General features: G+C 44.4%; 1 protein-coding gene across 1 annotated transcript in view; it reads right to left on the bottom strand.

Moving 5' to 3' along the window:
* The window catches only part of FAM13C (family with sequence similarity 13 member C), a 322400-nt gene extending 305597 nt beyond the window's left edge, over nt 1-16803 (bottom strand). The window contains exons 1-2 of the mRNA XM_033941491.1: nt 16766-16803; nt 16643-16681 (exon numbers count right to left, since the gene is read on the bottom strand). Coding sequence (XP_033797382.1) covers nt 16643-16681; nt 16766-16773 — 47 coding nt within the window. The 5' untranslated portion in view covers nt 16774-16803. The remainder of the gene's footprint in view (nt 1-16642; nt 16682-16765) is intronic.
* Nucleotides 16804-25035: the final 8232 nt, after the last annotated feature.

The raw sequence follows: 25035 nt of genomic DNA, 5'->3' as shown, positions 1-25035 counted from the left end.
TGTAACCACAAAGAAAAAGTATATCAAGTCCCTTAGGGGCTCATAATCGAAAGAGAAAAACGTCCAAAAACCGGCCTAAGTCGGCACTTGGATGATCATAAACGAAAGACGTCCAAGTGCCGATAATCAAACCGGGTTTTGGACGTATTTCTAAATGACCTAGGCCTTCATAGTACCGTTGAATGACCATAGCTAAATGGGGCGTTTCAGGAGTGTCGAGGGCAAGATTTGGGCAGGACGTAGGCAGGCTTAGACGTAGTCGTACAGCATGTATACCGGTTATCGAAAGTTTTACAACAGAGCCTAGACGGAACTTGGACGTTGTGACTTAGACTATTTAAAACATGGTCTAAGTCACAAAAACCCACTAAAGTCACCAGAAAAGCACTGTAAACACATAATACAGACCCCCAAACATTACCCCAGTGATCACTGAAATCCCCCCCCCCCAACCCCATAAAAATCATAATCATACCTGTAAAATTCAGCCTCCAGAACATCATCACCTGGCAGCCTGGCATAGGAAAGCCTAGTCGTCCAGCACAGAGGCAGCTTAAGTCATCTTGGGGGTGGGTTAGGGACCCATAGAGAAGATGCCCCATGCTCATAAGCCCTACTGCTGCCTAACTTAATTGGTTTAATTAGGTTTAAGTGGAGCGATAATTGGTCATGCCATTAAAATCCAATTAAAAACTAGCTTTTTTAAAAAATGATCCCGCTATGCAGCCTACCAGCACCTTAGTCCATGGCGCCTACCAGTGCCTAATGGTGCCGATGGCCAGCAGTGGTCGTGGTTAGGAGCGGTGCTGACCTTCAGCATCACTAGGCAACACTGGACGCGATTCACGAAGGACTCTAGGCATTGGAAATGTAGACCTGTGAAACCCTGGCCTATATTTCTAGTGCCTAGGGTCCTTGCTAGGCGCTAATAAGCCAAATTCTACATGCTGTGCCTGTCTGTGATTGACACATGGCAGGCGCCCCTTTGCTAGGCACCACGTTTAGAATCAGCTCTTTAGTGGCTACAGATAGGCCTGCTATTTATGTGGCCTATTTTAGCTACTAAACATAGCCATTAGGGGCTGAACATCCATGCCTAGCCAGCAATGTTATGCAATACAGCCAGTTAGCATCTAGCTGCTAACTGTGAATATTCAGTAGGAGACAGCAGTGGCATATTAAGGGGGGGGGCAGAGTGTGGACCACCCCAGGTGGCATCTTGGTGGAGGCATTGGCACCTCTCTGTCCCTCATGCCATGCTTGTGCCCTCCCTTCCCCGCTCCGTACCTCTTTAAATCTTTGCCAGCGCGAGCAACTACTCTAGCCTGCTGCTCGCGTTGACCTTGTGCCCTCTGAAATCACTTCTGGGTCACAGGGCCAGGAAGTGACATCAGAGGCGCTATGCGATTTAGCATGCGCTAACCGTATTAGCATGCTAACGATTAGTGTATGCTAAACGCTAAGATGCCCATTATATTTCTATAGGTATCTTTAGCATTTAGCACATACTAATTGTTTGTGCATGCTAATCATTAACAAATGCTTAATCACTTAGCACCCATTGATGACACCCCCTCCCCCTCCTTAGGTACTAAAATTTACATTTGCCTTTTATATGGTGTAAGTGTTGTTGCCTAAATGCCAACTTAAGCTCTATTTTGTAATAGTAACTGGGTGCAAGAGGCCATTTTAGAAAATTATCTTTTTTTTTCTTGATTGATACTGGAAGATTATGATTCCTCTGTTTTCTAGCAAAGTTCCCTCTTGATGTGGACTAGAAACTATTAACGTGATTTACATATTTTCCTTTAACCTTTGAATATTTTCTTTAGTGTTTGTTAATACATTAATTGAAATTTTCAATAAAAATAATTCTATCTTAGCCTAACATTATCGACCTTTATAGAACTGTTTCCAATAGCCCTGATTCTATAAAAAGCACAAACCTTTAGCTACCTAGATCAGTGCACCGACCCAAACTATGTGCTTTTCAATGGCTTTTACTGAACCACAGTAGAAATTTTTACCATGAGTCGATGAGGCAAATGCTCTAACATTCATAGGAACTGAATGAGCGTCGGAGCATTTACCTCGCTGGCCTGCGGTAAAAAGCTCTACCACAGTGTAGTAAAAAGAACCCTTAACCTTTTAATTGGTTCAGTCAGCGCTGTTAATTGAACAGCACCATTAAAAATCAATTTTAAAAAATTAATATTCGGGTGGGGCCTAACTCTGTAGATGTCCTGTAGGCATCTACACCGAGATGCCTACCAGCGCCTACCCGAAAAGTAGGCACGGTTAGGGGTGGGGTTTGGGCATGGATTACCTTAGGCACCAGTAGGCGTCATTGTTGGGCACTGGTAAATTAGGCCAAGAAAACCCTAGCCTAATATACCGGCACCTAACATTATGATGCCTACCGTGCCTAAGTCAAGTTGGACACCATTAGGAGCAATTCTACAACCGGCGCCTAGCTCTTGATTAACACCACCACCGAGCAGACATCGTTTATATAAGTCAGGTTATTTTACCACTTACTCATGCAGGTTCCATTTTATACAGTGAGAATTAGTTATTAATACCTGAGCTTAGCACTTCTTAGGGCTCCTTTTACTAAGGTGCGCTAGGGCTTTAACGCACGGAATAGCGCGCGCTACATTGCCGCACATGCTAGACCTCAACGCCAGTATTGAGCTGGCGTTAATTCTAGAAGTGTAGCGCACGGTGTAGCGTGTGGTAAGTTCCTGCATGCGCTAAAAACACTAGCGCACCTCAGTAAAAGGAGCCCTTAGTGGTAGCCCATGTTGAGAACTCCCTCCCTTAGGCTTCTGAAGTTTCTGAACATTGCCTGCACCATTAAATATTCATTCCTGTGCTTTTTGTCACACCTTGGAAACAGTTACCAAGCACATTACGGACTTTCTGTCATTTTTCACTCGTTATATTACAGCACATATCTCTGGATGGGTAGCAGTGCAGGAGAGCAATGCTCAGGTCAGCAGCCTCTTGGAGATGGCAAGGCGTGGGTGTGCTGTGGTGTAGTCATTATCTGCTTAAGCTTGTAATGAAAGGCTGGGAGCTGTCTGCCAGTCCAGAAAAGCACTAGATGAGTCAGCCTTGCATGGGGCTCCTGCTTCAGGCATCTGGTAGCTAGGAATATGGCTTTCCTTAGTAGGAACATTCAGAAAAGGTGGACGTGAGGGGTTTGGAGGAAAAAACAGCATGGAAGTGGGTGTAAAGCTTATTAAGATACGTAGTGAAAAAGAAATGACAGCTTCTCTTCTGTGTGTTAAATACAGTTATTGCCAATTCTCAGTTCTGTATTCTCCTCTTCCTACGGAGGTATAAATAAACTCTATTTCCTTTTCTTTCCTTCTCCTGCTTTTCCTGTACTGTAGTGACAAATGCTGGATTTTTCACATTTCGGAGAAACATAGATAATGGAATGGAAAGGGCCGCTGAAGCCATGTATCTACCAGTATTTTCCCAATACAACATCTGCAACTGGAGATCTAAGGGGTAGGTCTGAAGATTGGTTTGGTACTTTCAGCCTGCACAGTGTAAATGGTGGGGGAGCACATAGCTTCCTTGTTTAAATATGTTTTAATCTGCTAATAACCTGCTTAACCTCAGAAATTAAAAAGAGCAATTAACTCTACATTCAATGCGTCCTCAGTTCTAGATTGATGAAAGAAATCACATTAATGAAATTCTCTGACTTTCAAATGGTAATGAAGGAATTTCCTGCACAAGTTAAAACTGGTGCAGTGAAAACTGATTATAAATAAACCAGAACCTGAGGAATTATTAGAATGTCAAAAGAATAAAGGCCAGTGAGAAATATGCAGCTTAAAATATCATCCTTGACTACTTGAATCCATTCCAGCAAGAAAAAAGCAGCCAGTTCAGAGAAGAGTTTAAAGAGTATATTATACTGTACAGTCCCTGGCCAATCAGGAAATCCACATGCTTGCCTGATAGAATGGCATAGGTAAAGTCTAAACTTTTCTGCAATTCACCAGATGCAGAATTTGTTTCTTTCCTTCTAGCAAATTCAGCTCCCCTTAGGTTTCCTTCCTCAGTACTCCACACACATACACATGTTTGTTTGTTTTACACTGGAGGCTAAGATGATTAATTTACCACCCCTGCCTCAAAGAATAAAATAACCCAGGAATAAATGGGTCAAAGTAGGCTCAGGTAAACTCCGACATGTGACACAGAAGCATCCACCATCAAAATTGCTGCCCATACAGAATTCTTTTGCTCCATTAGAGCATTGTAATGCTCAAGAAAAAAAGAACTGAGGTGCAACTAGAACCAGTGGAAGGTAACTCAAGCACCCCCAAAGCACAAATAAAAAAGCTCACACCAGAAAATTATTGCTATTGGGGATTTCATCATCAGAGGCATTAACCTTGGAACGCAGGTCAAGGAGCCTAAAATAGTGACATACCTTCCAGGATCCTCAGCTGTTAGGAGTACCAGATAAATCCTACTTATAATTAGGAAACAAACTACGAATTCTAATGCTGATGTTGTTATCCACTTGGGAACAAATGACCTAGCCAACAATACCCCACTTGCAGTGCAGAAAGCTGGGGAGCTGGGGGCTGGGGGAGGGGTTAAACCCTTTGGTGTCATCAAGAAGGCTTTAGATACATAGGAGGATGAGGAAATACATAGAAAAATAAAAGAGTACACTGTAATGATGGGCTGCATCTTACTATGGCAGGAAAAAGAATCCTTGCTGAGAAATTCAGGCAATTAAACTAGAAGGTGGGGGTGGCAATATGTATGCAGGACACTTACAGTGGCCACCTCCAGCAAAAGACAAGATGTGATGGTAGTAAAGATAGCAATGTGAACAACAATATTAGCAACTCACTTCTTATCAAGGCAACAGGAAGTGAGACTAACTATAAAAGACTATATAAAAACTATACAAAAAATGAAATTGCCACTGAAAGGTAGCTGGAAAGCAATGACAACAAATACTCACAGTCTAAGCAACAAAAATCACGATCTGTAAGCCCTGATGTTAGAGGCAGACTTGCATATTGTTGCTACCACAGAGATGGTTCAGTGATTCCTATGGATGGGACGCAAACATACTGAGCTATTATCTTTTTAGGAAGGACAGAGATGGTCAAAAAAGGTAGAAGAGTAGCTCTCTATGTAAAGACCAATATCTAAGCAACTGAAATGCAGGTGACCTAGAGATAGGAAGAAGTAATATGGATCACTTTGAAAAGAGAAAAGAAACTTCTATATACAAGGGTGTTGTCTACAGACCTCTGAGTCAATTGCAGAAAATTGATAAAGATTTGGTTGCAGATATCCAAACATTGGGAAAGAAAGGGGAGGTGCTGTTGCTGAATGACTTCAACCTGCCAGATGCAGATTGGAAACTTCCTTTTGCAGAATCAGAAAGAAGTAAAAAGAAGTGGATGCCTTTCAAGGGTTTCTGCTCAGACAAATGATGAGGGAGCCCACAAGGGAAAAGCGATACTGGATGAAAGTGTCTGTTATGTCTGAGTGGGTGCCCGCCTGGGTGGTAGTGAGCATGAAACGGTTTACTTTGATATAACAGCTAAAGTGAAGGGCATCCACACAAAACTCAAAGTCCTGGATTTCAAATGTGCAGACTTTAGTAAAATGGGGGAGTACCTAAAGAAAGAGCTGATAGGATGGGAGGAAATAGGAAGTAGAAAAACAGTGGTCCAAACTGAAAGGAGCAATAAAAATAAAAACAAGAGAAAAATTATATTGTTATGTTCTCCAAACTAATGGCATAGAAAATAAAATCAAAAGAGTTGGCATTCGTGAAATATTTAAAAAAATAAAATCAAGAAGAGTAGCATAGAAAGGGATACTGGATGAAACTAAAAGAAGCTAAGAAAGAGATACATCTGGCAAAAGCACAAGCAGAAGAGCAAATGGCTAGAAATGTAAAAAAGGGTGACAAAATTTTTTTCAGGTATATTAGTGAAAAGAGGAAGAAGAAAAATGGAATTGTGAGACTTGAAAGAAGCTATAACCCGCTATGTGGAGAGTGATGAGGAAAAAGCAAACATGCTTAATAAATACTTCTGTTCTGTGTTCACAGAAGAAAATCCTGGAAAAGGACTGCAATTGGCTGACAAAGTTACAAGTCAGAATGGAGTGGATACCATGCTTTTCACGGAAGAAAGTATTTATGAACAACTTGTAAAATTGAAGGTGGATAAAATCTTGGGACTGGGCGAGATCCATCCCAGGATATCGAGGGAGCTCCGAGAGGTTCTGGCATGTTCTCTTTAAGATTTGTTCAATAAATCCTTGGAGATGGGAGAGGTTCCATGGGATTGGAGAAGAGCGAATGTGGTCCCTCTTCACAAAAGTAGTCACAGAGATGAAGCAGGAAACTACAGGCCAGTAAGCCTCACTTCAGTTATTGGAAAAATAATGGAAATGCCGTTGAACGAATGGATAGTGAATTTCCTAGAATCTAATGAGTTACAAGATCCGAAACAACCTGATTTTACTAAAGATAAATCGTATCAAATCAATCCGATTGAATTCTTTGAATAGGCAACCCGAGAATTGGATCGAGGATATGCACTAGATGTAATTTACTTAAGATTTCAGTAAAGCCTTTGGCATGGTTCCTCTCTTGAACAAACTTGATGGGCTAAAGTGGTGAACTGGATTAGAAACTGGTTGATGGACAGATGCTAGAGGGTGGTGGTTAATGGAATTTGCTTGGAAGAAGGAAAGGTGAGCAGTGGAGTGCCTCAAGAATCAGTGCCAGGGCTGATTTTGTTCAATATGTTTGTGAGCAACGTTGCTGAAGGGTTAGAAGGTAAGGTTTGCCTTCATTCGGATGATCCAAAAACAATTAATATGAGGGGAAACTAATATCAAGAATTTTAATGCCTGGGGAATAAAATGTCACACAAAAAAATGAAAAAATCCCGCAGACTTAATCATTCAAAACAAAACTCAAACACATGGAGGGACATAATCAAAAGAAATGTCTAAGTCCGTTTTTGCTTAAGTTGCAAGTCGTCCAAAATCAGACACAACTTAAGACATATTTTCAAAAAATACGTCCAAAATATTTTTTTTTTTTAATCGTCTAACTATACGTTCAGCCGTCTGATTGTCCAAGCTGCTATATCGTCCATCTTTATACCACATTTTCGTCCAAATATTCGTCCAAGTCAAAAACGCCTAGAATAAGCCCTGTTGGACGTGGGAGGGGTCAGCAAAGTGATGGACTGGACACCCAGACATGGCACCTGAATAGTGGGGTACCTTACAGGGCACTGCTGTGAACTTCACAAAAAGGGTACCCCATAAACATCTCACTACAGCTCCCCAAAACACCCCCAAAACGTACTACGGTATACCCAACTGTCTACAACCCCAATAGCCCTTATGGCTGCAGGAGCCACTCATAAAAAGGGTTTTGAGGGTTTTGGGGGAGTGCACATGTTTCACCATGAATGCAGTGATTACAGTGGCTTATGGGCCTTGGTCCTCCTCTCCATGGTCCCTAACCCACCCCCAAGACGACTTAAGCAGCCTCTGTGCAGCTCTACTAGGCTTTCCTATGGCAGGCTGCCAGGTGCTGATGTTCTGGAGGCAGATATTTAAAGTTGTGATTACAATTTTTATGGGGGAGTCGGTGATCACTAGGGTGGAGATCTGTACTATGTGTTTGCAGTGCTTATCTTTATATAGGTCACTTTATATAGGTTTTTGTGACTTAGACCATGTTTTAAATGGCCTAAGTCACAACGTCCAAGTTCCGTCTAGGCTGTGTTGTAAAACTTTCGGTTATACATTCAGTACGACTAAGTCTAGCACGGCCCACGGCCCGCCTAAATCCCGCCCTTGACACTCCTCCTGAAATGCCCCATTTAGCTCAGGTCGTTCAGCTTGCCTGGGAAGGCCTAAGTCGTTTGTAAACATGTCCAAAACCCGTTTCGATTATCGGCACTTGGACGTTTTTTTATTTATGATCGTCCAAGTGCCGACTTAGGCCGATTTTTGGACGCTTTTCTCTTTCGATTATGAGCCCCCTAGTATAGATACATGTAAAGTGTGCTTATAGAAGTAAAATATGCTTGCAAGGGTCATTGCCCGGGACAACGATGGATTCACCATTTGGACACAATTATCACTGCAGGACTCAATGAAGAAATAGAGTGGTGCACATTTTTGTAATGTCCATATATTTGATATGTGACAATTCCTCTGATTTTTATTTTATATAATGTTTTTAATTTTTTTTTTTTTTTTTCAGTGTGTTTGCCAAGTAACAGCTCTGGTTGTTATTTCCAGGTTTTCCTGCAATGATATTTCATTAATGTCATTATCTATATATCTCTTGGATTTTTAGAGGGCACGGTATTTTGAGTTGGGCGTCTTAACATCACAAATGTTCAGTGAAAATAGAGGTACCGTCCAAAACGGCCTAGTGAAAAAAATTTTGAAATATGTTTTTAGACTTGTGGTTGCACTGTCATATATTTTATATCTTCACAGGAACACTATGTTTGTTTGTTTTTAACTTTTGAATACTCTCTTTGGCTCCCTGGCTCAGCAGTGGTTACTTCATGGTTGTTCCTTTATAAACATATTTTGCCTCTATGAGCATACTTTATATGTATCTATATTGTGTTTGAGTTTTGTTTTGAATGATTACCGTATTTTCACGTAGATAACGCGCACCCGTGTAAAACGCGCACATGGGTATAGTGCGCGGGAAACCAAAATATATGTTTAAAAAAATTTGTATACCGCACACACCCGTATACCGCGCATGCTGTCCCGACTCTCCCGTCGCCGCCCAACTCTCCTTTCTCCCGCCCCGACTCTCCTCTCCCCCTTGAAGTCCTGTCCCCACCCTGAAAGCCTGATGCCCCCCCGACGTCCGATTCACCCCCCCGCAGGACCGCTCGCACCCCCACCCCGAAGGACCGCTCGCACGTACTCCCACCCGCACCCGCACCCCCACCCTGAAGGACCGCTCGCACCCCCACAGCCTCCCGACCCCCCCCCCATCATGTAGAAGCTCCTACCGGTGTCCTGCTGCTTCCTCTTGGCAGTCCCGACTCCCCGACACAATCGGGGTAAGAGGGAGCTCAAGCCCTCTTGCCCCAGCCAACCGTGGCACCCCCGACACGATCGGGGCAAGAGGAAGCTCAAGCCCTCTTGCCCCAGCCAACCGCGGCACCCCCGACACGATCGGTGCAAGAGGGAGCTCAAGTCCTCTTGCCCCCCCGACTCTCCGAAACGATCGGGGCAAAAGGGAGCCCAAGCCCTCTTGACCCGCCGACTCCCCAACTCCCCGACAATATCGGGCCAGGAGGGAGGCCAAGTCCTCCTGGCCCTGGCAACCCCACCCCCCACTAGTTGTTCGGGCCAGGAGGGAGCCCAAACCCTCCTGGCCACGGCGACCCCCTACCCCCACCCCACACTACATTACGGGCAGGAGGGATCCCAGGCCCTCCTGCCCTCGACGCAAACCCCCCTTCCCCCAACGACCGCCCCCCCAAGAACCTCCGACCGCCCTCCCAGCCGACCCCCCCCACCCCCTTCCCCGTACCTTTGTGTAGTTGGCCAGACAGACGGGAGCCAAACCCGCTTGTCCGGCAGGCAGCCAACGACGGAATGAGGCCGGATTGGCCCATCCGTCCCAAAGCTCCACCTACTGGTGGGGCCTAAGGCGCCTAGGCCAATCAGAAGAGGCCCGGGAGCCTTAGGTCCCTCCTGGGGGCGGGGCCTTGGGCACATGGTCGGGTTGGGCCCATATGCCTCAGGCCCCGCCCCCAGGTGGGACTTAAGGCTCCCAGGCCTATTCTGATAGGCCCAAGCGCCTTAGGCCCCACCAGTAGGCGGAGCTTTGGGACGGATGGGCCAATCCGGCCTCATTCCATCGTTGGCTGCCTGCCGGACAGGCGAGTTTGACTCCCGTCTGTCCGGCCAACTACACAAAGGTACGGGGAAGGGGGGTGGGGGTGTCGTGGGGGGTCGGCCAGGGGGGTCGCGGGTCGGCTGGGGGGGCAGTCAGAGGTTCTTGGGGGGGGCGGTCATTGGGGGGAGGGGGGTTTGCGTCGAGGGCAGGAGGGCCTGGGATCCCTCCTGCCCGTAATGTAGTGCAGGGTTGGGGTAGGGGGTCGCCGTGGCCAGGAGGGTTTGGGCTCCCTCCTGGCCCGAACAACTAATGGGGGTGGGGGCGCCAGGGTCAGGAGGACTTGGGCTCCCTTTTGCCCCTATTGTCGGGGAGTTGGGGAGTCGGCGGGGCAAGAGGGCTTGGGCTCCCTTTTGCCCCGATCGTGTCGGGGAGTCGGGGGGGCAAGAGGGCTTGAGCTCCCTCTTGCCCCAATCGTGTCGGGGGTGCCGCGGTTGGCTGGGGCAAGAGGGCTTGAGCTCCCTCTTGCCCCGATCGTGTCGGGTGTCGGGACCGCCAAGAGGAAGCAGCAGGACACCGGTAGGAGCTTTTACATGATGGGGGGGGGTCGGGAGGCTGTGGGGGTGCGAGCGGTCCTTCAGGGTGGGGGTGCGGGTGGGAGTGCATGCGAGCGGTCCTTCGGGGTGGGGGTGCGGGTGCGTGCGAGTGGTCCTTCGGGGTGGGGGTGCGAGCGGTCCTGCGGGGAGGGTGTATCGGACGTCGGGGGGGGGGGAACTATGTAAAAAAAATTTTGTACAACGCGCTCACGCATATACCGCGCAAGGTTATGCACGGTTTGTAAAAACACGTATAACGCGCGCGTTATATGCGTGAAAATATGGTACTAATGCTTGAAGTATGGATACAAGATTCTGGATCTAGAAGCTGTGATGGAAGAAGTTGAGTTGGATATAGTGGCGATCAAGGAGACGTGGTTCAAGGAGAACCATGACTGTGATGTAGTTATACCTGGCTATAATCTGTTCAGGAAAGACAGGGTAGGAAGAAAAGGAGGGGGAGTAGCGTTATAAGTTAAAGATCATATTAAAGCCAAACAATTGCAGAATCTGCAGGGCAAGGAAGAAGCATTGTGGATCAATTTGGAAAGAGGAAATGGTGAATATATTTATATTGGTGTAATATACATGCCTCCTTCACAGACGGAAGAAGTGGACAGAGATTTAATAGTAGACATTCAGAATACAGTATTCACCCGAAATTTGCGGGGGCTCCGTTGCAGGAACCCCCGCAAATTTTGAAAAACTGCGAGTACAATTAAGAGGCAGGAGAGGGCAGCTGGGGCGCCAGCAGGTGCAAAATTGCTCAAGGCTGGAGAGGGCAGCTGGGGCGCTGGCAAGTGCAAAATCGTGGTATGCCTTTTCCTGTTACTAAAGTCAGGTTACACCAATCAGGAGCTGCTTTGACATGCAGCTCCTGATTAGTGTAGCCTGAATTTAGTACAGGAAGAGGTGGTCAGAGAATACCGCAAATTCACGGGGGAACACTGTATATCTAGAAAAGGGGAATTTTACTAATAGGTTCTCAAAAGTAGTAGCTGAGAAGGTAAGGAATAAGAGGTTAGCTTTCATAAACTACAAAAGGTCGCAGAAAGAGGAAGACAGGCAAAAATATCTGGAAAAGTTAAGAAAGGCTAGTTGAGTAGTCAGGAAAGCAAAGATACAAATGGAAGAAAAATAGCTGATACAGTAAAACGGGGAGACAAAACATTTTTTTAGTTATATAATATCAGTGATAGCAAGAAGTGCAAAAGTGGCATTGTGAGACTCAAAAGTTAAGGGGAGAAATATGTAGATGATGATAAAGAAAAGGCTGAATTGCTTAACAAATATTTCTGTTCTGTGTTCACGGCTGAAGGTCCGGAAGCAGGACCACAGAAGACAAACGTGAATAGGGATAGAGTAGTGGTAGACCCTGATCGATTTTCAGAGGATTGTGTTCATGAGGAGCTAGCTAAATTAAAGGCAGACAAAGCGACAGGGCCAAATGGTGTACATCTAAAGGTGCTGAAGGAACTTAGGGAAGTTCTGGTGGCTCCACTGACTGACCTTTACAATGCTTCTCTAGAGTCAATGCTTCTTTACAGTCGGGAGAACTAGAGAATGGAAGATGTGGTCCCTCTACACAAAAATGGAAGTAAGGAAGAAGTAGGAAATTACAGGCCAGTAAAATCTGACTTCGGTGGTAATCTAATTAATGGAAACACTTTTAAAACATAGAATGGTAAAGTTTCTGGAATCTGGTGGATTACAGGACAAAGGCAACATGGATTCACTAGAGGTAGGTCTTGTCAGACAAATCTGACCAATTTATTTGACTGGGTGACCAGAAAACTGGATAGAGAGAGTGCACTAGATATGGTGTATTTAGATTTTAGCCTTTTGACAGTGTTCCCACAGATGTCTAATAAATAAAACGAGTGCTCTTGGGATGGGCCCCAAAGTGACGGGCAAAGTCAGGAAATGGTTAAGTGGAAAATGACAGAGGGTGGTGGTCATTGGAGATCGCTCTGAGGATAGGGATGTTGCCAGTGGTGTGCTGGATGGTGTGAATAACATGAAGAAAGATCTAGCAAAGCTTGAAGAATGGTCTGAACTTTGGCAACTAAAATTTAATGCTATGAAATGCAAGGTCATGCATTTGGGCTGCAAAAACACAAAGGAACAGTACAGTTTAGGGGGTGAAGAACTTATGTACACGACAGAAGAGCGGGACTTGGGTATGATTGTATGTGATGATCTTAAGGTGGCCAAACAGGTTGAAAAGGTGATGCTGAAAGCTAGAAGGATGCTAGGGTGCATAGGAAGAGGTATGGCCAGTAGGAAAAATGAGGTATTGATGCCCCTGTTTAAGTCTCTGGTAGACCTCATTTAGAATATTGTGTACAATTCTGGAGACCCCACCTTCAAAAAGATATAAAAAGGATGAAGTTGGTCCAGAGGAAGGCTGCTAAAATGATACGTGGTCTTTATATGGGGACAGACTTAAAGATCTCAATATGTATACTTTAGAGGAAAGGCGGGAGAGGGGAGATATGATAGAGATGTTTAAATACCTACGAGTCAAGTTTCTTTCATTTGAAAGGAAGCCCTGGAATGAGAGGACATAGGATGAAGTTAAGAGGCTCAGGTGTAATCTATGGAAATACATTTTTACAGAAAGGGTGGTAATACTACTGTGGTAGATGCGTAGAACAGTCTTCCAGAAGAGGTGATAGAGACAGAGACTGTGTCTGAATTCAAGAAAGCCTGGGATAGGCACTTGGGATCTCTTAGAGAGAGGAAGAGATAATAGTTAGTGCGGATGGGCATACTGGATGTGCCATTTGGCCTTTATCTGCCATCATGTTTCAACCCATATCTGCTCAAAATACACTGGCAAAACATAGAACCAGTATTTTTTCACATTCTGCTTTAAGCCACTCTCCAAGATTTTGCACTATCCATGCAAGCCGTCACTGTCTCTTCTACTGTATTTATTCCATTGTGAAGCTGGGTGTAGTAGAGCTGAATTTTAATTCAAAACAATTCATCACATGCACATAACAGTGTATAAGAAACAATGCTTTTAGAATGTCAAAATGTAGAAATGAAAGCCTATGTATACCAGGGAACTAACATGGAGACCATGCTGCTTTATCCAGAATTGCAGTCCCATCTATATGGCCTGCAGCTATACAGTGAAAGCATTTATGGATAGCCTGTATCGTAAAGTAATCTAGTCTTTGTCAAACCAGATTCATTTTCTCTTAGCAAACAGATTAAAATTGTCTTTTACTTTTTATTTGACATATCTAATACATTACACTGGAGGATAGCGAACGTCACCCCAATTTTCAAAAAAGGATCGAGAGGGGAACCGGGCAACTATAGACCTGTTAGTCTTACGTCTGTCCCTGGCAAGATGGTTGAAGCACTGATCAAGGATAGCATAGTCCGGCACTTGGACGCATACGACTTGATGAAACCCAGTCAACATGGATTCAGGAAAGGGAAATCATGTTTGACTAATTTACTCCAATTTTTCGAGACCGTGAACGAGCAAATTGATAGTGGGAAGCCGGTGGACATAATATACTTGGACTTCCAGAAAGCGTTCGACAAAGTTCCACACGAAAGACTTCTCAGGAAACTACAAAGTCATGGCATAGAGGGGGATATACAAAGATGGATAGGCAAATGGCTGGAAAACCGAAAGCAGAGAGTGGGCATAAATGGGAAGTTCTCCGACTGGGAGAAAGTGACTAGTGGTGTACCCCAGGGCTCGGTACTTGGGCCGATCCTTTTTAATATTTATATCAATGACCTGGAGGAAGGAACATCCAGTGAGATCATCAAGTTTGCAGACGATACAAAACTATGCCGGGCAATCAGATCGCAGGAGGATCGAGAGAAACTCCAGAGCGACTTGTGTCGGTTAGAAACATGGGCGGAGAAATGGCAGATGAAGTTCAATGTGGAGAAATGCAAGGTAATGCATTTAGGCAATAAAAATAAGGAATACGAGTATACAATGTCAGGTGCAACTCTGGGGAAGAGTGAACAAGAAAAGGACCTGGGTGTACTGATAGATAGGACCCTGAAGCCGTCGGCACAATGCGCGGCAGCGGCAAAGAAGGCAAATAGAATGTTGGGCATGATAAAGAAAGGAATCTCGAGTAGATCAGAGAAAGTTATAATGCCGCTTTATAGGGCAATGGTCAGACCACACTTGGAATACTGTGTCCAACATTGGTCCCCCTACCTAAAGAAGGATATAAAGCTGCTGGAGAGGGTGCAGAGACGAGCAACAAAACTGGTGAAGGGTATGGAGAAACTGGAATACGAGGACAGACTTATAACACTAGGATTGTTCTCCCTTGAGAAAAGGAGACTGCGTGGGGATATGATCGAGACCTTCAAAATACTGAAAGGAATCGACAAAATAGAGCAGAGAAGATTATTTACATTGTCCAATTTGACACGGACTAGAGGACATGTAATGAAGCTGAGGGGGGACAGGTTCAGGACTAATGTCAGGAAGTTCTGCTTTACTCAGAGAGTGGTTGACACCTGGAATGCTCTCCCAGAGGAGATTATGACAGAATCGACCATCCTAGGCTTCAAGAGCAAACTAGATGCATATCTCCTTAAGAGAGGCATATAAGGATTTGATGGACTATAAATTACGCCAGGTGTACACCTGGCAGGGCCTCCGCGTGTGCGGATCGCCGGACTTGATGGACCAAAGGTCTGATCCGGAGAAGGCAGTTCTTATGTTCTTATGTTCTTATCTCAGTCCTCAGAGCACATCCAGCCAGTCAGCAATGAGTAATCATGAGAGAGATTTCATGTACTGCCTTTTTGGTATGCAAATCTCTCCTGCATATTCATTGTGGAACTCCTGAAAACCTGATGGCTGTGTGTGCCCTGAGAAGCACTGGTCTAACACATAACATTGTTTTGCACTGCCTTAAAGTTCCCCTGCAAAAAGGGGTTAAGAAAATATTAATAATAATATTTTACACTGCCAAGCAAACCTATAAACCAAGATGATAGCTATACATCATAATGGGATGTACAGACATCAAACTTATTCAGTTCCAGCAGACTCATTTAAGACCAGGCCTGGTTTTACATCCCAATCTGTATTTGTGTTCCCTAATTCTACTCATTCAAATCAGTACTGCCCTTCCAATAAAACATCAAGATAAGAGTTGTCAGAAATCCAGAAGTGGCCTAAAAATCTCTCTTCCTGGAACTGGGTATGTTGACAGCTTCACAAGGCAGTTGTCATTTGAAATCAATTGGCCATAACCACATACAACAAGGACAAGTTTGTGATAACATAAACTGTGCCAGGATTGATACTGAATGCCAGCAGTGCATTTAACTGTTAGTGGCACTATATTCCATTTATTAATAATGAACCTAGCTATTCAGTGCTAAACCAATTTGGAACAGTGTTGCCAATATTACTAACATATGGATGTTGATTACTCAAAATCTGTTGTTATCTCACACAGGTATCTTCACACTAAGCGTTTTTTCTCCCCCCCCCCCCTCCCATTAAACCGAAATGGGAAGAACCCATTAGTACATTTGGCCTCTAGCCAACTTCTGCTCAAATAAAATCTAAAGCCGTTTCCCTCTGACCTACTCCCATCTCCCAAACGTCCATGTATGAAAAAGTTTCTGTGGATAACCTTCTTGTAAGACACTGCATGAGTACTTTCTACTGCATGATCATTAAGAGGATAAACAGACACATTTCTAAGGTAGTCTAGACTAGAGAATGACACAGGGACAAATTTGTCCCCATTCCCGCGGGATCTATCTCCATTCCCCACCCCGTCCCTGTCCCATCTGCTATACTGAGCATCTGTACAGAAAATACTTCCAAGCAACCGTATCCTCAGTGAAATGGCCTTGCTGATCCTCTTAAAACATATGTTCCTTTAATTATCTGTCTGTGCTATTGCTTTAAATAACTGGCATTCATTCTGCTAATAACTGAATAACTCCTGGAAACTGAAAACGCATACACTAACTTGTAAGCCAAACAGCCTGATAGGATTTTACACAGCACCCTGGACGTTAAAAAAACTCCCACTCTTTAAATATGTATCTATATCTAATTATTATCTGTTGCTATGTTAATAAATACAGTCCTCTTTCAAGGATTAGTCCAAGTATCACTTACTCTGCCGCGGCTGTGCTGTTGAAGGAATTACCCTGAAGCCTGAAACAGAAACAAGAAAACATCAGATAATTCAGCAAGGCAGGCAGTCTGGCTGAATCCCTTTTCCGTAGCAGGAACACATACACAAACATGGCATTGCAAAAGCCAAGCCTCTGTGCCAGCTCGCGCTACATGCACATACCTTGGGCTGCTCTGCACATGCTCACAGCCAATGTACGACTACGATTTCGCCCTGCTGCAACACTCAGGAACCACAAAGCCCATGAGGCAGCACAGCGCTGGGAGCGCTTGCAGCTTTCCTGCAGGTGCGCCGTGTGCAAGGGGGCGCGTGCCTCGGCAACTAGCTTGGGGGAGGTGGGAGAAGACCGTTATTCTAATCGGGAATCTTCGCCTTAGATGCTCTGTAGCGTACTCAAAATCGAGCCTCGGAAGGGCACGCGCTGCCTTTCACAATCAGGACAGATTTCCCGTATTAAATATTACTCGATACAGCCACCTGGAAACACCTTCTCCCCCAGGGGCGCTGGTGACAATTACTCTGTGGGTGAGGGATGCTGGAGTAAGGGGCTGCTTTTATTTGTTTTGGGGGATTTTTTTTTTTTTTAGAAATGAACATGCAGCAGGAGGAAGATGACCATATAGGGAAAAATGCAAACAAAGAGCAAACCCAGGTTTAGAAATGCCGAGGATGTAATGAGCATAAATGCATCTTTTGGAAGGGAGCAAAGCAGGAGACAAATGACTAGGCTAAATTTCTGATTAGGCCTAAAGCCAAAATAGCAGCTATATTGCAAACATGACTATTTGAGCAATAAAAGTATTTCTCTTTATTTGGTATATGCAAATAATGTTGGAATCCAGACATGGCACTAAAAATTATATAGATTCAATTGAGGAAGGAATCTGGTTTAACATCTTATACACCACCTGCAAGCCATCAAAGCAGTGTAAATTTAGGTACTTTTTTGTCCCTGATGCACTCACTATTATCCACTCTGCATGGCTTGATTTTCATAGGGACCAATCCAGTGGCGTAGCGAGGGTGGGAGGTGGCCGTGGTGGTGGTGTCCCTCTCATCATCTTCTCCTCCCCGGTTCCTTCCTCTCCCCTCCTGCTGCGCGCACTTCCCTTCCATTCCCCATACCTGTTTAGCTCCATGGCATGAGCAGCATCTCTAACTTGCTGCCCATGTCAGTGTAGGCTCTCCCTCTGACATCATTTCCTAGTTGCGGGACCCGAAAGTAACATCAGAGGGGCGCGCCCATCCCCTTGTGCTTTCCCTCTGCAGCATCTCCCATCCCCCTGTGCAGCAGAACCCTTTGCCCAGCTTCCATCCTTCCCTCCTTCCCATCCCTCTGTGCAGCAGAACCCTTTGCCCAGCTTCCATTTTTCCCTCCCTTCCATCCCCCTGTGCATCAGAACCCTTTTCCCAGCTTCCATCCTTTCTTCCCATCCGTCAGGCAGAACCCTTTGCCCAGCTTCCATCCTTCCCTCCCTTCCATCCCCCTGTGCAGCAGAACCCTTTGCCCAGCTTCCTTCCTTCCCTCCCATCCCCCTGTGCAGCAGAACCCTTGCCCAGCTTCCATCCTTCCATCCCTCCCATCCCTCATGCAGCAGAACCCTTGAGCACCCACCACCACCCCGCCGCGCAGCCGAACCGCTTATGACCCTCCATCCTTCCCTCCCAACCGATCCCCGCTGACTGTGATCATAAATAGCTTTCTGCAGAGGAGCGTCGGGCCAGCAGCACTCACAGGCTACTTCGTGGCCTTCTCGCTGGGGCTGTCTGTGCACTGATGATGTCATGAGTACACAGACGGCCCCAGCGAGGCCACTAAGCAGCCTGTGAGTGCTGCTGGCCCGATGCTCCTCTGTAGCAAGGTATTTATAGTTGCAGTCAGCAGGGATCGGTTGGGAGGGAAAGATGGAGGGTCAGTGGGGGTTCAGTGGTTCAGCTGCGTGGTGGGGGTGGGGCAGGGGGGAAGTGCGCCTGCCTATGACTAGGGATTATTTTCAGGGGTAGGGCTTATATTAAGACCTACCCCGAAAATCATGCTAGGGCTTATTTTCGGGGTAGGTTTTATTTTTGGGAAAACATGGTAGTTCAGTAAATAGTTTGTGAGAATTGTATTATCATGAAGGTTGTAGAAAATTTGAGGGGGTTGGTAGTAGAGATTATGTTGCAGGTTGTTGAGGTATGTCATACAGGTAAGTTTTCAATTTCTTTCAAAATTGAAGGTAATTTGAGGTAATGGCTGTCAGGAGACCATTCCAATTTTTTTTGTTGTGTAGGTGAATATGGAGTTATAGATATGTTTCTATTTAACTCCTTTGATTGGGTGGGGGGGGGAGCATTAAGCGCAGGAGTCTCAAAGTCCCTCCTTGAGGGCCGCAATCCAGTCAGGTTTTTCAGGATTTCCCCAATTAATATGCATGAGATCTATGTGCATGCACTGCTTTCAATGCATATTCATTGGGGAAATCCTGAAAACCCGACTGGACTGCGGCCCTCAAGGAGGGACTTTGAGACCCCTGATTAAGAGGATCTTGTCATTGATTCTGGTAGAAGTGAAGTGAGAATTGGAGAAGAATTGAATTATTTGCTCTGAGGAGTTGACATAGAGAAGAGTTCAAGCCAGCGTTGGGTGAGTTTCAGCAATCTAGTTGTGATTAGACCAGCATTTGGACTAGCAGTGGTGTAGCGAGGGTGACTGGCAACAAGGGTGGTGGTGCCCCTCCCCTGCGCTCTTCCCCGCCCCCCCTGCCACACATGAATGCCCTTCCCCATACCTTTTCAATGTCGGCGCGAGCAGCCACCAACTTACTACCCACATCAGCTTCGGCACCGTCTCTGATGTCACTTCCTAGGCATGGGTCCCAGAAATTATGTGAGAGAGCGCCGAAGCTGATGCAGGCAGCAAGCTGGTGGCGGCTCGCACCGAAGTTAAAAAGGTATGGGGGAAGGGAAGGGGTACACACACGTGGCAGGGGGGAGGAGTGGGGAGGAATGGGGAGGGGGGTGGCAGAGAAGAGCAAGATGGCGCCCGTGGCGGTCCACCACTCTCACACCCCTTTACTGTGCCACAGTGGACTAGGATGGCAAAGTGGAGGGTGTGAAAGTATGGTTGGATCAGTCTTAGTTGCCTCAGGCTTTAGAAGGGGTTTTTCCCCCCCCCCCCCCCCCCCCCGTAATTTAGCGATCTGTGGTTCATGTGACAGAGTGGACTTTGACTGTTTTGTCTATGCTTAGCGTTGTTCCTGATGTTAATGATAGGGATGCAGGGGCCACCTGAGTTGAATTGTGGAACCAATATAATTTGGTTTGGGATGTATTTAGCTTTAGTTTGTGCCCAGGTGTAGATTTTTTATTTTCCATGCCATTTTGCTACTTTGTAGAGGCTTTGCTCATGTTGGTTCCTAGAGGAATTAATAGAAAAATGTCATCTACATGAGATAGTAGGGATTTTCATTAGTGAAGGAGATGTTATCTAGAGAGCTCATGAAAAGGTTCAATAGTATGGAGGAAAGTGGAGAATCTTGTGGGACATTACAGAAAGACTTCCAGCTTTGGGAGACAGTGCCATTCTTCCAGACACAATATTCTCTATTTTTTTAGAATGTCCTTAAACCATTTAATATTAATAATTTTATTCTTGTATACCGCCAAAGCCATAATAGTTTGAGGCGGTTTACAAAGAGAAGTACTGGACAATCAGTGAAAAAAAATACAATACAAATCATCAGAAATACATACAAGATAAAAAGATTAAAAAAATTAAAACAGTGAATCATTAGGTTACAAATCGATCAAACAATTGTGTTTTTACTAATTTTCTAAATATAAAATAAGATGGAGCATGCATAATAATATTACCCATTCATTCATATTTTCTGCTCGAAATGCAAGAGTTAGCTTAACAGGGTTTAAAAAAAGTTTTGGATAATTTCCTAAAAGAAAAGTCCATAAGCCATTATTAAAATGGACTTGGGAAAATCCACTGCTTATTTCTAGGATGAACAGGAGCAGCATAAAATCTATTTTAGTCTTTTGGGATTTTGCCTGGTACTTGTGACCTGGATTGGCCACTATTGGGAACAATTAACTGGACTTGATGGACCAGTTGATGTTCTTAGGTTATGCTAGTATTCTATGACAGAATCTGGGCACTCAGATGCCATTATAGAATAGGTTGTCCCCTCGTGGCATTGGAGTGCTTAAAAGGAAGCACCTAACTACAAAATTGCTTACTTTTATTTCTATGAGCCCTGTTGCAGATACAGTCTGCTAGCACCATTAGTAAATGATCCCCAAAGTGTAAAATCTAGGGCGCCTTTTACAAAGGCACGCGCATTGTAGTGTGGACTTAGCACGTGCTAAATCAACGCATGCGCTAACTGCTAATACGTCCATAGGATAACATGCACGCATTAGCATTTAGCATGTGATAATATTTAGCGTGCGCTAAAAAGCATAGCGTACCTTTGTAAAAGAGGGGACTAATGTCTTAAAGTAGGCCAGCTAGAGAAGAAACATGTAGAAGAGATATTCTTTAAAATGTGGCCCATATTCTTGGCTGTTGCTTTTTCCTTTCCTCCTCCTTCTCACTCTTTTTTTCGTGCCGTCTCCAAGTAACAATGTCACAATATTATGACTCAGTTCAGTTATCTCCTTGATTACCTGCCTTTACCAATCTCAGCTCTGCTGCTACAGTTTCTCATTAAACTATGTCGAACAAGGATGTGGAAAGATTTAGGTGGGATTCTTACATTTTTCTAGAAGATACAAATGCATATTTTTAGTATCACTTTTTATTTCATACATACTGAATTACTTGTATCTTTTACAGACAGTAATTTTATTTTTTAGCCTGGATGTTATACATCTATATAATTTCTTTTTCTTTTTTGGAACAATGCTTTATTTAATAGTGTACAATAGTGCACGGCTCCTCTAGCAATAGAAAGGAAAACGCAGGGCCCCTTTTACAAAGACGTGGTAGCGAGTCCCAATGCAGAAAATGCGATGCATCGCATTTGCAACACCGGTACTTACTACCATGTCTTTGTAAAAGGGGCCCCCAGTCTCTTTCTCTGTTCCATCTAACATCACCTATGTAAAAGGGCTCTTCGTCTATATCTCAAGACAATTTTTTCTGAGCCTTGTTATAAAAATGTAAACGGGCTCTTTTACTAAGCTGAGTTAAGCTACCACAGGTCAGTATCGTGTGGTCAGGGCCCTAGGGGATTCGCCCCACCCCCGCACTGCTCTGAATTTTATTGGTTGAGCAGACAACAGGCAGATGTTACTCAGCCAATCAAATTCAAATCAGTACTGTCAGGGCCTTCAGGTAGATTCGGAGAATCCCCAGCCCATGAGCCCTGTCTTTTGTTTTGTTTTGCTTTTTGTTTGCTGCAGTTTGACTGGTTGAGGAGGCTGCCTACTCAACAAATCAAACTGCATTAAGCAAAAAGTAAACACAAAAAAAGATTTTAAAAAAGCATTTCTGTAAAGTTGGGGATTCATGGAATCCCCTGAAAACCACTGCCGCAGGTTAAAATCCATTACTGTGGGGCATGCTCATGCATTCTGCAATAGTTTTGTATCTGACACAGGCTACCACGTGCTAAGAAATAGAAAATACATTTTAGCGCTGAGGGCGTGTCTGGGAGCGGAGATGAGGTGTGCTCAGTACTAACTGTGTTATCTGGTTGCTCTGTGGTGTGGATAAATTTTCTCATATTACACCTCTTTTGAAGGCGCATCACTGGCTCCCAGTAGAACAGAGAATCTCATTCAATATTCTCTTTCTAACTTTCAAAGCATTTTGGTTAGCCATGCCACCATATCTATATAATCTTACCATTCCCTATACCCCCCCCCCCCATAAGTACTCTCCGTTCCATCAACAACCACTGCATGGTGTTACCTTCTCCTTGCTTTGTGCGCCTCGATTTGACTCACTGCTGTGCCCTTTTCTTTATCACACCATTTTTGTGAAACCCCCCTCCCTCTAGCTATTCGGGGAGAAACATCTCTTTTAAAAAAAAAAGTTCAAATCTGCTATAAAACGTGGGGTTCCTTGTACAAAGCTGCAGCAGCAACTGCTGATGCGGTAACTGCTCCAACGCCCATAGGGATTTAATGGACATCGGAGCGTTATGCCGCACTACTGTGGCTTTGTAAAGGGGGGAGGGGTTTGGTTGGTTACTTGAACAGGCTTTTTTCCTTCAAAGGAGGGGATCCCGGACTCCTTTCACCAATATTACCTGTATTTATTTATTTAAACTTTTCTATTGTCACTATTCATGGTGTGATTGCTGATTGACTGTTACTTTCCTGTGTGTAGAATCATAGTTCTATTTCCTAAAGTGTTTTAGATTGTAAACCACCTTGCTCTGTGCCATAGTTAAAGGCAGTATAGCAAATCTCTTAAATAATCAGTGCAGCTGCATCACTATTTGCTAACTATAAAGTTTTGTGCAGGGTTTTCTCTCTTTAGATTCTGTCATCTATTTTAAAATCCAGTATCAATAAGCATCGACAATTGCAGTTATTTTTCTAAGTTGGACAACTAGCCCTGGCATACGGGGAAAACCACTCATTACAAAACAGAATGATACTTTGGGCCTTTTGCATAAGAACATAAGAATAGCCTTACTGGGTCAGAACAATGGTTCATCTAGCCCAGTATCCCAGCGTGTGGTTAGCACAGGAGACCTTACTGCCTAGTAAGGGCTCCTGTGCTACTGGCCATGCGCTAATTGGAAAATTAGTGCACTACAAAAATATAATTAAAAAATGGGCTAGAAGAATAACACAATACTCAATAATATAACCAACTCTTCAGGAATTTATAACTGTATACTCACAACTCCCCACTATCATTTAAAATGAGGGAAAAAAGCCTCAGATGTCTTGAGAAACAAATCTATGAACCCAAATGAAGTGAGCTATACAAAACTCTACTTCAAACCATCCATCACAGGCATAAAACCTGGACCAATCAGGCCCCTTCCCAGTGCATCCCAGGATGCACCGGGGAAGGGAAGGCCCGTCATTTTGAAGAGGTGGGTTTGCTGGCAGGAGGGAATAGGCATCCCTCCAGCAAGCCATCGTTAACAAGGTAAGGGGGGAGGGGCAGGGGTCGTTGGAGGCACAGGGGGATGTCGGGAAGGTTCTATGGCAGCAAGAGAGAGTGGCCATTTCTCCTGCTGCAGGAGGGTGTCATGGGGAAATTGCTTGGTGGCGGGAGGGAGTGGGCATCTCTCCCACTGCCAGAGGTGTTGTCAGGGGGCATTGCTTGGTGGTGGGAAGGATTGGGCATCTCTCCCACTGCTGGGGGGTATCAGGGGGTGCATTGCTTAGCGACAGGAGAGAATGGGCATCTATCCTGCCAATCTTTAATTTGGTGTTTTTTTTTGGGGGGGGGGTTGTTTATGCATTTATTCTGTGCATGTGCCCATCACTATCATCAGTAATGGGCACATGCAAATTTAGCGAACCTTCCCTATTCTCCACCAACCTAATTTCCATGAGCATTTTTTAGGGAATGACTACCTTTTTTTTAATCGCTACAATAACATTATCATGTGCCAAGCTTTACAAAAAGGACGCCTAAATCTCTTATTACTACTGAGAGTACTAGGCAGAAACTCTAAAAAAAAACCAAAAAAAAAACCAGTTGTGAAATATATTTTCTCTGCTTCTGTCACAGAACTATGTGCTCTTTGGATGATTATTTTTGTTGTTATTTTATTTCTGACATCTTTTCAACTGCCGCCTATAGTTTTCTCTTCCTACCCACCAACTTATATCATCACCCACTGAACTATGGTAAGAATAAGCTTGTCAAAGATTTTCAACATAATTGGCTGAAGTTCTTTATGCTTCTGGCTTACCACCTATCATCCCAGAGGAGCTTCAATGCATCTGTGCCAACTGTTGCTCCTTTGACAAAATCAAATGAAATGAATAGTGATTCACATGTGTGGGAAGCAAAGAGGGAAAGACTATCTTTCTTTCTGGGACCCATATTTACAGTCTATCTCCAACATTATATCTCCAACGGTAAGGAATTTGATTTTGAACAATTTATGTTCTTGATGTGTATGTTTTAAACTGAGGTGTACTAATTTTGTGAGGAGTGAGAGGATGGAAAGAGGATGGAGGTTTTATGTTATATTTGTGGTACAGAACTTTTTTAGTTTTTCCTTTTTCTTTGTTCTATGCTTTTGTATGGATAAATCAATAAAAATCGTTTGGAGTTAAAATTGCAGTATTGTTCATTCAATTCAGCCAAAGGAAAAAAAAAGCAAATGCTCTCTTTCATTGTGTTTTTTTTCATTTGTTTGAGAAATATTGCACATCCCTAGCTTCTACCTTCTTCGTATCC

This window comes from Geotrypetes seraphini, chromosome 4 (assembly GCF_902459505.1).
Source record: "Geotrypetes seraphini chromosome 4, aGeoSer1.1, whole genome shotgun sequence".
Taxonomy (NCBI): domain Eukaryota; kingdom Metazoa; phylum Chordata; class Amphibia; order Gymnophiona; family Dermophiidae; genus Geotrypetes; species Geotrypetes seraphini.
Note: the sequence above shows the minus strand (reverse complement) of the source record. Positions and strands in the feature narration are given on the sequence as shown.